The sequence below is a fragment of the Elgaria multicarinata genome, chromosome 7, assembly GCF_023053635.1.
Source record: "Elgaria multicarinata webbii isolate HBS135686 ecotype San Diego chromosome 7, rElgMul1.1.pri, whole genome shotgun sequence".
In the NCBI taxonomy this organism is placed as follows: domain Eukaryota; kingdom Metazoa; phylum Chordata; class Lepidosauria; order Squamata; family Anguidae; genus Elgaria; species Elgaria multicarinata.
Genome location: NC_086177.1, coordinates 3,093,864 through 3,108,731, shown reverse-complemented (window position 1 = coordinate 3,108,731; position 14,868 = coordinate 3,093,864). Strand labels below are relative to the sequence as shown.

The following is a 14,868-nucleotide window of genomic DNA, read 5'->3' as shown; positions in this document are numbered from 1 at the left end:
CTTCATCAGCAGAGAGACGCACAGAAGGTGGAAAAACAACAGCAAGTTGAAGCAGAAGTGGGGAATGCTGAGGTGAGGAAAGCCAATGAAGAGGAAACTCCCTAGAAAAGGGTGACAGGAGCAGAAGAACTAGAAGATATTCTGCACCAGTGGAACCACTGAACCACTCTGTAACCGCTTTCAGCTACTGGAAGATTATTTATTTATTTATTTATTTATTTATTTATTTATTTATTTATTACACTTATATACCACCCTCATAGCCAGGGCTCTCTGGGTGGTTTACAGAAATTCTAAAATTAAGATAAAAACGAATATACAAAATTAAAAATGCTAAAACACAGAACATATACACATAAAGCATTAAAAACTGTTAAGATGAGACTGGAGGACAGTCTGCAGAGGAAGAATTACAGGAGACCCTGTGCAGCAGTGAGCAAGAGGCAGAAGGTCAGTCAAGCAGGGTAACAATACCAAGGCCTACAACAACAAGAAGAGAGGAATAGTCATTGTGGGAGGCTCCCTGCTGCGTGGGATTGAAACCCATGTATGTCGTAGAGATCCATGGACTCACCAGGTATGCTGTCTCTCAGGATCACAGATTAGAGATGTGACTGAAGGGTTGCCAAAGCTCATAAAGCCCACTGACACATACAGTATCCTTCTCTTCTCATCCATGTGGGATATTGCGAAGTGGAGATACGAAGAAATCACATCAGACTTTGAAGCTTTGGGAAGGAAACTCAAGAACTTTGGGGCCAAGAAAGTTTTCTCATCCATCCTCCCAGTTCTTGGAAGAGGAATAGAAAGGGAAAGAAAATGCTCTGTGTGAATGACTGGCTACAGAGGTGGTGCCAATGTGAGAGTTTTGGATTCTGGTACTAAGGGCTAATGTGTTTGGTCACAGCATGAAGAACTTCATCAGGAGGGTTTTAAACTGAATCCTACAGGGGCGGGAGATGTAAACTTTCGAGGCATCAGTGGATGAAGGCTTATGCACCATAACAGAGAGAACTGCTCTAACAGTGCCCCAAAACAGGATGAAAGTATAGGAAAGAAGCCAGACTACAAAGCCCCCGGTCTTCGATGTCTATATATTAATGCCCAGAGTATGGGAAACAAACAGAACGAACTTGAACTCTTAATACATGAAGGCAAATACGACTTCATTGTTTGTGAAATCACAGTAAAATGTGTTTTTCCTCAGCTCCTGATAAAGGATGTATTCCCAAAACGCATAGAGCAGATCAAAGAAATAGCTAAAGACTAAAGAAGAAGATTGTTTCATAGCACCAGAGCTTGGCTCTCAGTTTTTCATCAAGTAACAGGAAGCCAGATTCCTGAGTGTTAGAGCAGTACGACAATGAAAACCAATTATCTAGGGAGGTCGTGGGCTCTCCCACCCTAGAGGCATTAATATTTCTATTTCTCATATGTCTTGCTGTATTATGAAAGAATTATTTATTCCAATTTGGATTTCATATATTTGAACTGTGATTTTATTTGAATAACAATTTTTATTTTGGACACATCTCCCATTAGCATATGGTTACCAGGACCTAACAAACCATGACACTAGCCCATGGGACCAACAGAACTTTAATTTTTCTTTATTTTTCTTTAACAGTAACCTGCTGAGTCACATGGGAAACTGCTTTTGAAACTGAATGCTGTTTCAAAACCAGTTTCTAATATGGCATGCGTGAGAGCTGCTCTAAACAGGAAAACCTTCTATTCATTTCGTGTATTCCTGTTCTGTCAGATCAACTCTATGGTTCCAAGCAAGTTGTAAGTGACTTCAGTGCTGATGGCCTTTGGGAAAAGATTAAAAAACAAAACAAAACAGGAATAAACGAGAGGCTGCTAAAAATCCACCAACCCTGTATTCCAATCCTAAAGTTGTAAATGCATTATTAAGTACTAATTCATAAAGATTATTAAGGAACTTCTCATGAGGTTTCAGCTGCCTAGCTAATGTAAAAATATCTTAACTGTTATTTTTATTCATCTTCTAGTATAAAAGAGCTGTGTGCAAACCTGCCACTTTTCCAGTCACCCTGACTTTGACAACACGTGCATTTCACTTTTAATTGCCAGACTGTGGAAAAGTAGCCTAACATTTTGATACCCCAATGACTGAATATTCTGTCAGTCAGCACCAGGTGTCTTCAGCAGGTAAACTTGTGGGTTAAGGGAATACACATTAGAAAATATTATAAGGACGTTTCTTTGATGCTATATGGTAATGATTACAGGGTTGTATCATAGCTCCACAGAGTCTGGTATGTTACAAACACAGAAAAACACTTCTCAACATTATATCTTCCTGCCCATAGGCCACACGTGACTTTTTTTGTATTTACACATTATAAAGTATTATAAACATTGCAAACTCTTACTACAGAAGCAATTTCTCTATATGTTGTTAAGAAGTAACGCTTACGGAGTCCTATCATAGCTCAACCACAAGGTGGTATTATTGCACAACAGAGCACAGAAAAATAGGGACGAATTGCTCCGCCTGGAACCATTAGACAAAGGAATCTCAACGAGTAAAGGAAGAGATCTTCACCACAAGTGAATCTTCAGAAATTTTAGGAGGAAAAGATCACTGTACCCATTTTCAAATTTAAAGAAAAGGAAAAAGGAACAATTTGCATTGGAAACTCATAATGGAGAGTCAACTCCAGGAGCTGTCTTAAAGTGCTTGTGTTTCAGATCTGACTAGAGGTGAGCCTGGGACAATGGAAAAACATCTCAACAGCAGGCAAGTTGTGTCTTTTTCCCTGTATCTCTGTATATTTGCAGCAATGTGTGAGTCCATCCTCTATTCAGTGCCAGAGGAAAAGAAAAGTGGGTCTCTTGTAGCTAATGTGCTGAGAGATTTGAAAGTGGATGTAAAAGAGCTGTCTGCTCGGAGAGGCCGGCTGGTGTCTAAGAGCTCCAAGCAGTATTTCCAGCTGGATCCTCATTCTGGGAATGTGATATTAAAGGATAAAATAGACCGAGAAGCTCTGTGTGGTCAGAATGACCCTTGTGTTCTTCTCTCTGAAATTGTGCTGGAAAACCCACTGCAGCTACTCAGAATTGAAATTCAAATAGAGAATGTGAATGATAATTCCCCTAAATTCTCTAAAGATCAATTCAGGTTTGAAATACCTGAACAGGTACCCATAGATACCCAATTCCCTTTGGACCAAGCTCAAGATTCAGACAAAGGTGAAAATACTGTTCAGAACTACAGACTTAGTCCTAATAAACGCTTTAGGCTGGATGTGCAAAGTCACACTGATGGCAGTAAATATGCAGGTTTAGTATTAGAGAAACAATTAGATTGTGAGGAGGAAATACATGTTTTCCTAATTATGTCAGCTATGGATGGAGGCATCCCGAGGAGAACTGGCACAACACAAATAATTATTAATCTTCTAGATGCCAATGATAACGCCCCTCAGTTTAATAAATCTGTATGCAAAGTGCAACTACTGGAAAATAGTCGTTTGGATACATTGGTCACTAAAGTTGAAGCCAGTGACAGAGATACTGGCTCCAATGCTCACATCACTTATTCCATTGGACAAGGGGCTGAAAATGTGGCCAGATCATTCAAGTTAAATAAATATATTGGGGAGCTTACTTAGGCAGGGAATATTGACTATGAAGAAAACAGTCATTATGAGCTGAACATCAGAGCCACGGATGGAGGAGGGCTCTCTGCTTACTGCAAAGTCATTGTGGAGGTTGAGGATGAGAATGACAATGTCCCAGAGGTGACTGTAACTTCCACCGACAGTCCCTTACCAGAAGACTCTCCCACAGAGACTGTGGTGGCCCTCTTCAGTGTCACAGACCAGGACTCTGGAGACAATGGCAGAACTGCCTGCACCACGGAGACAAACCTGCCCTTTGGGCTAAAAGCCATTGAGAACAATTATTACCAGCTTGTGACCCAACGGCCACTGGACAGAGAACAAGTCTCTGAGTACAACGTCACCATCACCGCCACTGACCGAGGCTCCCCCAGGCTCACGTCGGTGAGAATGATTAACATTGAGATCTCAGATATCAATGACAACCCTCCGGTGTTTGAAACATCCCACTATGAAATGCAGTTATGGGAAAACAATATTCCAGGTCTGCTGATTGGTTCAGTCCATGCCGTTGACCTGGACACGGAGCAGAATGCCAAAGTGACCTACTCTCTTTTGCCTGGGAAGATCAGAGATGGCCCTGCATCCTCTTTCATCTCCATCAATTCTGAAACAGGGAACCTGTATGCCATTCGATCCGTAGATTATGAGGACATAAAGACTTCCATGTGATGGTGGGGGCTATGGATAAAGGGTCCCCTCCACTGAGCTCAGTGGTTATTATCCAAGTTCACATCGTGGATGATAATGACAATGCCCCCTTCATCCTCTACCCTCTTCAGAACAGCACCTCCCTGTCAAATGACCTGGTCCCCCATGGGGCAGATGCCAGCTACCTGGTCACCAAAGTAGTGGCAGCAGACCGAGATTCTGGTCAGAACTCTTGGCTTTCCTATCAACTGCTGAAGGCCACAGATCCTGGTCTGTTCACTGTGGGGGCCCAGAATGGAGAAGTGAGAACCATTAGGCCCATCAGTAATTGAGACAGCTTCAAGCAGAATCTTATTCTGCTGGTTAGAGATAATGGACATCCTCCCCAGTCTACCTCTGCAACCCTAAGAATTCTTCTGGTGGACGGCTTCTCCGACCCGTATATGAAAATGTTGGATGTTCCTAAGGATGAAGTAGCAGAGGAAGAGGACCGTAACCTGACTACGTATTTGATCATATGCTTGGCGGCCATCTCATCTATTTTTCTCTTTTCTGTAATGGTGTTTGCTGCAGTCAAGATACAGAGACATAGGAACTTCTTAGGGACCCATAACTCTGCATGTACTTTCCCTGTAGGACCCAACTCCCAGGAGAACTGTGCAGATTCTGTAACTGAATCTCTTTCCCAGGCCTACAACTATGAGGTGTGCTTAGCTGGTGGGTCGCTGAACAGTGAGTTCCGGTTTCTCAGGCCTCTATTTCCTGTTTTTTCTGTGGGGCCTCCTAACACCCAGGTGAATCCAAGCAATTCAGTCTGTTCCAAAGAAGTCCCTAGTTGTGCAGAGGAAAGTAAACCCATGTGCCAGGTAAGAATATGATCTGAACTGTTTTCATATAATGCTAAATTTCAAATGCCAAAAATTTGAACTTCTAAGAAACCCCTTTTTGCAATATCTAGAGCGCAGTTTATCTCTGGTTTGTTCCCAACTGAGGCCATGGCTAGACCAGGTCTATATGCCGGGATTGTCCCGGGATCATCCCTGTACATCCAAATGACACACAGGGGATCCCAGGAGCAGGCAGGGACGACCCCTCCATTTGCCTGGGATAACTCTTAGGTCTAGTGAAGGCCTGAATCAGTGATATCTGTATCAGTGTTTAAAATAAGTTTTCTTATGTTATGAAATACATGAGCCTTTATACATTTCTGAATACTCTTCTCAAACCACATTACCGTTATGGGTGGACGAGGTACCTCTCCAATGTTGAGAGACATACAACACTATTTGTGGAATCTGCAACCTTTCAATTTCAGGGGAGGTTGTAAAAATATGTTCCCGTGTTCTCTATTGTTCTGTGAGCACCCATTCAACAACAATCACACAATCCTAGTGGTTGTTCCTCCACTCAGCCACATGGTGGGAGTATAGGCAAACACATTAGTAGGGACTCAGAATTTTGCTTTTTGAAGGAAGTCAAAGAAAGCTAGATGCATTGGTGCATCTGACCCAAGAAGATGACTAGATTTTGACTTTGATAAAGAGAAAAGCAATCAGCGCCTCAGAACAAAATTGACTTCCCATCAGTAGAGGGAGGAGTTCAAAATCTCCATATTTGGCCAGAAATTGAGGATAGAGCTTTGAACCATGGATAGTTGCTTCAAACAAGGTCTGTATCTTTTTCTTTTACTCTGTCTTCCTGGAACAATGTGCATTTCTGTTCACTATTCTGTTCCTGAAGAAAAGAAAAGTGGGTCTCTGGTGGCTAATGTGTTGAAAGATTTGAAACTGGGAGTAGGGGAGCTCTCAGCTCGCAGAGCCCAGCTAGTTTCCAAAACCTCCAGGCAATATTTCCACCTTGATATCCACTCTGGGGATCTGCTAATAAATGATAAAATGGACCGAGAAGCTTTATGTGGCAAGACTGAGCTTTGCTTACTATTATCAGAAATTGTGCTCCAAAACCCCTTAAAGATCTACAGTATTGAAATTCAGATAAAAGATGTGAATGATAATTCCCCAAAATTCTCTAAAAATGAATTTGAGCTGGAAATTCCTGAGAATGTTCCCATAAATATGCGATTCCCCTTGGAATCTGCCCAAGATGAGGACCTGGGAGAAAACAGTATCCAAAACTACACACTCACTATCAGTGAGCATTTCCGGCTTGATGTGCAAAGGAATGAGGATGGAAGCAAATATGTGGATCTTGTTCTGGGGAAGCCACTAGACAGAGAGAAGGAGCCACACATTGTATTGACTCTCACGGCTGTTGATGGAGGGATGCCACAGAGAACAGGCAAAGTTCAAATAAACATTAATATTTTGGATATCAATGATAACTCTCCTGAGTTTACTCAGTCTGAATATAAAGTAAGGTTAAAGGAAAACAGCCCTCGGGATACCCTGGTCTGCAAAGTGGAAGCCAGAGATTTAGATTTTGGTTCAAATGCGCAGATCTCCTACTCATTCCATCGGGTGCCTGAAAAAATATACAATTTGTTTCATTTAAATGAATGGACTGGAGAAATCACTGTTTTGGAAGAGATGGATTATGAAAAGGAAACCAGTTATGCTATGAATATCAGAGCAACGGATGGTGGGGGTCTTTCTGGGCACTGCAAGGCCCTAGTAGAGATTGAGGATGTAAATGACAATGCTCCAGAGGTTTCAGTCATATCCACCACCAGCCCTTTACCAGAGGATTCTCCCTTAGAGACACTGGTTGTCCTCTTCAGTGTGATGGACCGGGACTCTGGGGACAATGGCAAAGCTGTCTGTTCTGTGGAAATAAACCTTCCCTTTGTGTTAAAAGTCACTGTGAACAATTATTACCAGCTTGTAATCCAAAGTCCCCTGGACAGAGAGAAAGTCCCCGAATATAATATTACTATCACAGCCATTGATTGGGGCTCTCCCAGGCTCACTTCTACAAAAATGATTAATATTCACATTTCAGATGTCAATGACAACCCTCCAGTATTTCAAAAGCCTTTACATGAGATGCAGATTCGAGAAAACAATATCCCAGGTCTGCTCATTGGCTCAGTCCATGCTGTTGATTTGGACATGGAGCAGAATGCCAAAGTGACTTATTCCCTGTTGCCTGGGAAGGTTGGTGATGGCCCTGTCACCTCCTACATCTCAATCAACTCTGAAACTGGAAATGTGTATGCCCTCAGGTCTCTGGATTATGAGCACATAAAAGATTTCCAAATTACAGTGAGGGCAACAGATGGCGGTTCTCCTCCACTGAGCTCAGAAGTTCTCATCAGAGCTGTTGTCATAGATGAAAATGACAATGCTCCCTTCTTCCTCTATCCCCTTCAGAACAGCACAACCACCTGCAATGAGCTGATGCCCAAGTCAGGGGAGGCCGGGTACCTGGTCACCAAGGTGGTGGCCGTGGATGGAGATTCTGGTCAGAACTCTTGGCTCTCCTATGAACTGCTGAAGGCCACAGACCCTGGCCTCTTCAGCATAGGAGCCCAGAATGGAGAAGTGAAAACCAGGAGACCATTGAATGAGCGGGACACCAACAAACAGAGGCTTGTTATTCTGGTCAGAGACAATGGGCTCCCTCCACAGTCCAGCACTGCAACACTCAATATACTTTTGGTGGATGGTTTCTCTGATCCTTATATGAAGATGGTGGATGTCAGTCAGCAGGAACACGAAGAAGATGGGACCTTGACCATGTACTTGGTGATCTGCCTGGCTGCAGTCTCATTGGTGTTCCTGGTTTGTATTATCACCTTTGTTATCATCAAAATCTACAAGAAAGGTTCCAGAGAAACCTTTATCCCTGCACCTCCTCCCTTCCCACCTGCCAGACCTGATATCCCAGAGAATTGTTCTGATTCTCAGAGTGGGTCACTCTCCAGGACTTACCACTATGATGTTTGCTTGACTGGTGGATCCTTAAGCAGCGAGTTCAGATTTCTCAGGCCTCTCATTCCTGTTTTTTCTGTGGGGGACCCCAACATCCCTGTGCACCACAGGGCGTCTTCTGGTTCCCAAGATATTACTCAGGAGGTTAAAGATAAAGAATCAAGTGAAAAGGTAAGAGAATAGTAATATGTGGTTTTTTTTAAAAAAATGCCATACACCAGGGAAACTAAAGCAGGTCAACATGGGATTGCAAATGTTTGTAGCTGGGTCATCCTTTCTATTTCCTGTCACTATTTTCCATTGGACCTCTTCTTGTTTTACCACTGGTTTTCTTGGGCCCATTCTTCCAAGCCCATTGTTGCAACTGGGTTTCTCTCTTCAGCCCTCTTGCTTATGTCCCCTTTCTATCAACCCTCTTCACACTAAAACTAGCTCAAGTCTTCATGTGGTAATCATTAGGGGTGTGCAAACTGTGTCTTCTCTTCCTCAAAATTCGATCTGGAGCGCTGTAGAGGTGCTTCTCTGCCTTGATTCAGAGCCCGCCCCCCCCCCCCCCCGTCTCTCCGCCTTGTCGAATTACCCATTGAAAAACTGTTCAGTATTCAGGTAACCAGTATTAACAGAAATGCTTACAGCTCCCTTGTTGATAAAGAGATAAAACTTGGCATAGTGATAGGCAAAATAGGACACTCCAGTTCTCTATTCCAATCCTGTTTTAATCCATGGGTATCGTGTTTATTTACTTATACTAAATGCATATATATATATATATATATATATATATATATATATATATATATATCAATCATAGGTCGACATGTCTGTTCAGCTGTTTCTAACAATAATGGAGGCTCTGAAACTGTGAAAGCAGCCGGACCAAACCTAGATTTCAGCAAGTGTTGCAATTGCAAGTATTGCCATTCAGCAGTAGTAGAATCATAGAATAGTAGAGTTGGAAGGGGCCTATAAGGCCATCGAGTCCACCCCCCTGCTCAATGCAGGAATCCACCTTAAAGCCTCCCTGACAGATGGTTGTCCAGCTGCCTATTGAAGGCCTCTAGTGTGGGAGAGCCAACGATCTCCCTAGGTAACTGATTCCATTGCCATCCTGCTCTAACAGTCAGGAAGTTTTTCCTAACTCCAGCAGGAAAAACACAGTTTACTGTGATTTCGCAAACAATGAAACCTAAATGCAAACGAAAGCAGTTCTCAGCTTGTTCAGCATCCCCACTGAGCTCTGTAGTATCTCAGGCATATCCCAGTAAAGATGGACCAGACTTTGAAGGCTTCCTGCACAAAAGACCCTTTGCAAAATCTGGACCCCCACACCTGGGAACAAGAATAATTATAGCATAACTTGGACTTGGCACTGCTGCCAAGTTAATCAAGTGATTGATTACTAGGTTTACTAACAAGGTATTACATTCTCAGCATAGAAGAGCATTACTGGTAATGAGCACTACTGATAGTAAGGCACTTCTTGACATCTCTTTGGCATGGGTAAGACCCACTAATTGGGTTTCTAAGGGTGTTATGGCCAGGTTTTCGACTGAACCACCTTGGAATGTAAACTTGTTAGTATGCTCCATGAGAACCGTGCTTTGACTCATCTTCCCATGGACAGAGGAATGTTGCAGACTAGTACAGAAAATCATCAGTTTGCTAGCTTAGAAGCAGAAGCAGCCATTCACCCATAAACCTTTCCGGGTAACCATGGTTTGCAGGTCTGTAGGCCATACACGTTCCAGCCTATCAAGGTTACTTTGAAGTTTCTTTCTTTCTTCCAGGGTATTAGCTAACCCACCCAATTTTGTCTCATCTGCAAATTTTATAAGTATTCCCTGCACCTCGTCATCGAAGTCATTAATAGAAATGTTTTAGAGCCCTGGGACCAGGACTGAGCCCTGCGGTACCTTGCTCGTTACCTCCCCACAGTTTGAAAAGGTACTATTGAAAAGCACTCTTTAAGTCTGATTCTGTAGCCAACTGTGCATCCACCTAATAGTTGTTCCATCTAGCCCACTTTTAACTAGTTTGTTAATCAGAATATCTTGGGGCACTTTGTCAAAAGCTTTGCTGAAGTCAAGTTATATTATGTCCACAACATTCCCACATTCCACAAGGGAGGTTACCCAATCAAAGAATGAGATCAGATTAGTCTGGCAGGATTTGTTGTGTACAAATCCATGTTGGTTTCTAGTAATCACTGTGTTGTTTTCAAGGTTGACTTCTTTATAATCTGCTCCAGAATTTTCCCAGGGATGGATGTCAGACTGACTGGTCTGTAGTTCCCAGGTTCCTCTTTTTGGCCCTTTTTGAAGATAGGGACGTTAGCCCTCCTCCAGTCGTCTGGCACCTCACCCGTCTTCCATGATTTTGCAAAGATAATAGACAAAGGTTCTGAGAGTTCTGCTAGCTCCTTTATTGCTCTAGCATGCAGTTCATCAGGCCCTGGAGATTGGAATTCATTCAAAGAAATTATGTGTTCTTTGAATATTTGTTTATCAGTCTCAAACTGCAACCCTGCCCCTTAAGCTTATACTTCACTTTTGCCAAGGGTCAGTGGGTTCATAGACCCTCTTTTGGGAGAAGACTGAGCCAAAGTAGAAGTCAAGCACTTTGGCCTTTTCTTTGCCATCAGTTATAAAGTTGTCATCCTTATTAAACAGTTCCTTTCCTCTGTCTTTTACTATGCACATACCTGAAGAAAGCTTTTTTTTTGCTTTTAGCATTCCTCACTAGCCTCAGCTCATTCTCTTCTGATGCCATTCCTGCACTTGTGCCACCTGCCTGTACTCTTCTTTTGTAGCCTGGCCTTCCTTCCACTTCCTATATGTGTCCTTTTTTGTTTTACGGTCATCTCTAAGCTTTTTGGGGAGCCACATTGGTTTCCTCTGTTGTCTTCTACCTTTTTTTCTTATTTAGAATTGTTTGTAATTGTGCCTTTAAAATTACATTTAATATGTAACTCAGAAAATGACAAAAACTCATTGTCTAGGCCTATTAATTGATCCAAAGTAAAAATAATCTTATCCATCCATGTCCTTCACAACAGCAGTTTCTTTTCAATTCTTAAATCTGGATTTCCCCATTAAGTCAATTTTGCATGAGAGAATGGATCAAACTGTAATTGACATGATACTGTATGCCACACCTCTCTAGCAGCCAATATTGAAGGATGTTATTTATTCTAATATGTCAAGAAGTGAGTGCCATCCATTTGAGGGGCTCTAATTTGGAAATGCATTCCGTTGAACTCAATGGGATTTATTTACTGAGTAAGCATGCAAAAGAGTTGACTGCAGTCTTACCTAACGTTCTACTTTGGTGTTCAGTAACAAGAGAAGCAAATCACAATCCCTGTTGTCAGAGGGGGAGTTGTCTCCACTTGAAAAAACCGATAAACGGCAGGAGGAGGTACAAAGAAGATCTGGGGTGGGTGGGTCAGGATAACAACATGTGTGAGTGAACCTCAACGGATCTCTGCAACGCAATACAGCAGAGGTGTAAGTTTACAAGTTTTCATATGCTATATAAGCACTATATAAACAAAATGGGATAATTCGAGGGTAAACCAGAACAAAAGTGTACGTGGGATGAACCTCGGGGTCTTAGATTTCATGTTTATGAGCAAATACAATGAAATATTGAACATCAACAAAAGAAGTGAATGAGTGAGTCAGTCTGTTCAAAGTGTCTTAATAAGTCTATTATATTAAGTGCAGATTAAGTGAGTACATATTGTGAAACGCCGTACTCATTGCAAGCTCTTATTAGAGAAGATTGATACATGCATCTTAATAAGTGGCAAAGTTTATGGGTGTAGTATCATAGCTCAACCACAAGGTGGTGGTATTACACAACACAGAAAAGACAATCAAAGAGCAATTGCTCTATTGGAGACCTGCAACCATTATACAAAGGAATCTCAAGGAGAAAGGGAAGAGATCTTTACCACAAGTAAATCTTCAGAAATATTAGGAAGAAAAGGCCAACATACCCATTGCCAGATAAAATAAAGGAAAGGGAACAATTTGCTTTGGAAATTTACAATGGACATTCAGTTCCAGGAGCTGCCATAGAGAGAAGGTCCTTGTGTTTCAGATCTGACAGAAGTGAAGCTGAGACAATGGAAAAGCATCTCAATAGCAGGCAAGTTGTGTCTTTCTTCCTGTATCTCTGTGGGTTTCTAGCAATGTGTGAGTCCATCCTGTATTCAGTGCCAGAGGAAAAGAAAAGTGGGTCTCTGGTGGCTAATGTGCTAAAAGATTTGAAAGTGGATGTAAAGGAGCTGTCTGCTCGGAGAGCCCGGCTGGTGTCTAAGAGCTCCAAGCAGTATTTCCAGCTGGATCCTCATTCTGGGAATGTGATATTAAAGGATAAAATAGACCGAGAAGCTCTGTGTGGTCAGAATGACCCTTGTGTTCTAGTATCAGAGGTTGTGCTGGAAAATCCATGGCAGCTACACAGAATTGAAGTTCAAATAGAGGATGTGAATGATAATTCCCCCAAATTCTCTAAAGATCAATTCAGGTTTGAAATACCTGAACAGGTACCCATAGATACCCAATTCCCTTTGGAACAAGCTCAAGATTCCGACAAAGGAGAAAATGCTATTCAAAATTACACACTTAGTCCTAATGAACATTTTAGGCTGGATGTGCAGAGTCACACTGATGGCAGTAAATATGCAGAACTGGTATTGGAGAAAGAGTTAGACCGTGAGGTGAATCCGCAGATGACCCTAATTCTGTCAGCTGTGGATGGAGGGATTCCCAAAAGAACTGGAACAGCACAAATAATTGTTGACATTCTAGATGCCAATGATAATTTCCCTCAGTTTGCACAATCTCTGTATAAAGTGAACTTAATGGAAAACTCTCCTTTGAATTCACTGGTCACAAAAGTTGGAGCCAGTGACAAAGATGTTGGTTCCTATGGGGATATCACCTATTCCTTCAGCCAGGTAGCAAATGCAGTATCAAGATTATTTAAATTAAACAGACATACTGGGGAGCTTACTTTGGCAGGGAATATTGACTACGAAGAAAACAGTCATTATGAGCTGAACATCAGAGCCACGGATGGAGGAGGGCTCTCTGCTTACTGCAAAGTCATTGTGGAGGTTGAAGATGAGAATGACAATGTCCCAGAGGTGACTGTAACTTCCACCACCAGTCCCTTACCAGAAGACTCTCCCACAGAGACCGTGGTGGCCCTCTTCAGTGTCACAGACCAAGACTCTGGAGACAATGGCAGAACTGCCTGTACCATTGAGACAAACCTGCCCTTTGGGCTAAAACCCATTGAGAACAATTATTACCAGCTTGTGACCCAACGGCCACTGGACAGAGAACAAGTCTCTGAGTACAACGTCACCATCACCGCCACTGACAGAGGCTCCCCCAGGCTCACGTCGATGAGAATGATTAACATTGAGATCTCAGATATCAATGACAACCCTCCGGTGTTTGAAACATCCCGGTATGAATTGCAGTTACGGGAAAACAATATTCCAGGTCTGCTAATTGGTTCAGTCCGTGCCGTTGACCTGGACACGGAGCAGAATGCCAAAGTGACTTACTCTCTTTTGCCAGGGAAGATCAGAGATGCCCCTGCATCCTCTTACATCTCCATCAACTCTGAAACGGGGAACCTGTATGCCATTCGATCCATTGATTATGAGGATATAAAAGACTTCTATGTGATGGTGAGGGCTATGGATAAAGGGTCCCCTCCACTGAGCTCAGAGGTCATTGTCCAAGTTCACATCTTGGATGAAAACGACAATGCCCCCTTCATCCTCTACCCTCTTCAGAACAGCACCTCCCTGTCAAATGACCTGGTCCCCCGCGGGGCAGATGCCGGCTACCTGGTCACCAAGGTAGTGGCAGCAGACCGAGATTCTGGTCAGAACTCTTGGCTTTCCTACCAACTGCTGAAGGCCACAGATCCTGGTCTGTTCACTGTGGGGGCCCAGAATGGAGAAGTGAGAAGCATGAGGCCCATCAGTAATCGAGATAGCTTCAAGCAGAATCTTATTGTGCTGGTCAGAGATAACGGACATCCTCCCCAGTCCACCTCTGCAACCCTAAGAATTCTTCTGGTGGACGGCTTCTCCGACCCTTACATTAAAATGATGGATGTCCCTAAGGATGAAGTAGCAGAGGAGGAAGACCTTACTTTGACTATGTATTTGATCATATGTTTGGTGGCCATCTCATCTGTTTTTCTCCTTTCTGTAATGGTGTTTGCTGCAGTCAAGATTCAGAAACACAGGAACTTCTTAGGGAACCAAAACTCTGCATGTACTTTTTCTGTGGGTCCCAACTCCCAGGAGAACTGTGCAGATTCTGGGACTGGATCTCTTTCCCAGGCCTACAACTATGAGGTGTGCTTAGCTGGTGGGTCGTTGAGCAGTGAGTTCCGGTTTCTCAGGCCTCTGTTTCCTGTTTTTTCTGTGGAGCCTCCTAACACTCAGGTGAATCCAAGGAATTCAGATGGTTCCCAAGGACTACTTAGTCATGCAGAGGAAAGTAAACTCATGAGCCAGGTGAGAAATTGATCTGAATACTTTTCATATAGTGTTAATTTAAAACACCCAATATTTGAACAGCTCATGAGTCAGGTGAGAATACAAGTAGAATTCTTTTTTATGTAGTCAAATTACAAGGCAT

General features: G+C 42.7%; 2 protein-coding genes and 1 pseudogene across 2 annotated transcripts in view; all 3 read left to right on the top strand.

Annotated features, from left to right (window-relative positions):
* The first annotated feature begins 2,744 nt into the window (after positions 1-2,744).
* LOC134401241 (protocadherin beta-16-like) lies at positions 2,745-5,179 on the top strand (annotated as a pseudogene).
* Positions 5,180-5,947: 768 nt separating this feature from the next.
* LOC134401011 (protocadherin beta-16-like) lies at positions 5,948-8,374 on the top strand. The gene has a single exon (XM_063129697.1). It carries the CDS (start codon positions 5,948-5,950, stop codon positions 8,372-8,374), a length of 2,427 nt encoding a protein of 808 aa, XP_062985767.1.
* Positions 8,375-12,167: 3,793 nt separating this feature from the next.
* The window catches only part of LOC134401294 (protocadherin beta-16-like), a 98,414-nt gene continuing 95,713 nt past the window's right edge, over positions 12,168-14,868 (top strand). The window contains exon 1 of the mRNA XM_063130065.1: positions 12,168-14,744. Coding sequence (XP_062986135.1) covers positions 12,321-14,744 — 2,424 coding nt within the window. The 5' untranslated portion in view covers positions 12,168-12,320. The remainder of the gene's footprint in view (positions 14,745-14,868) is intronic.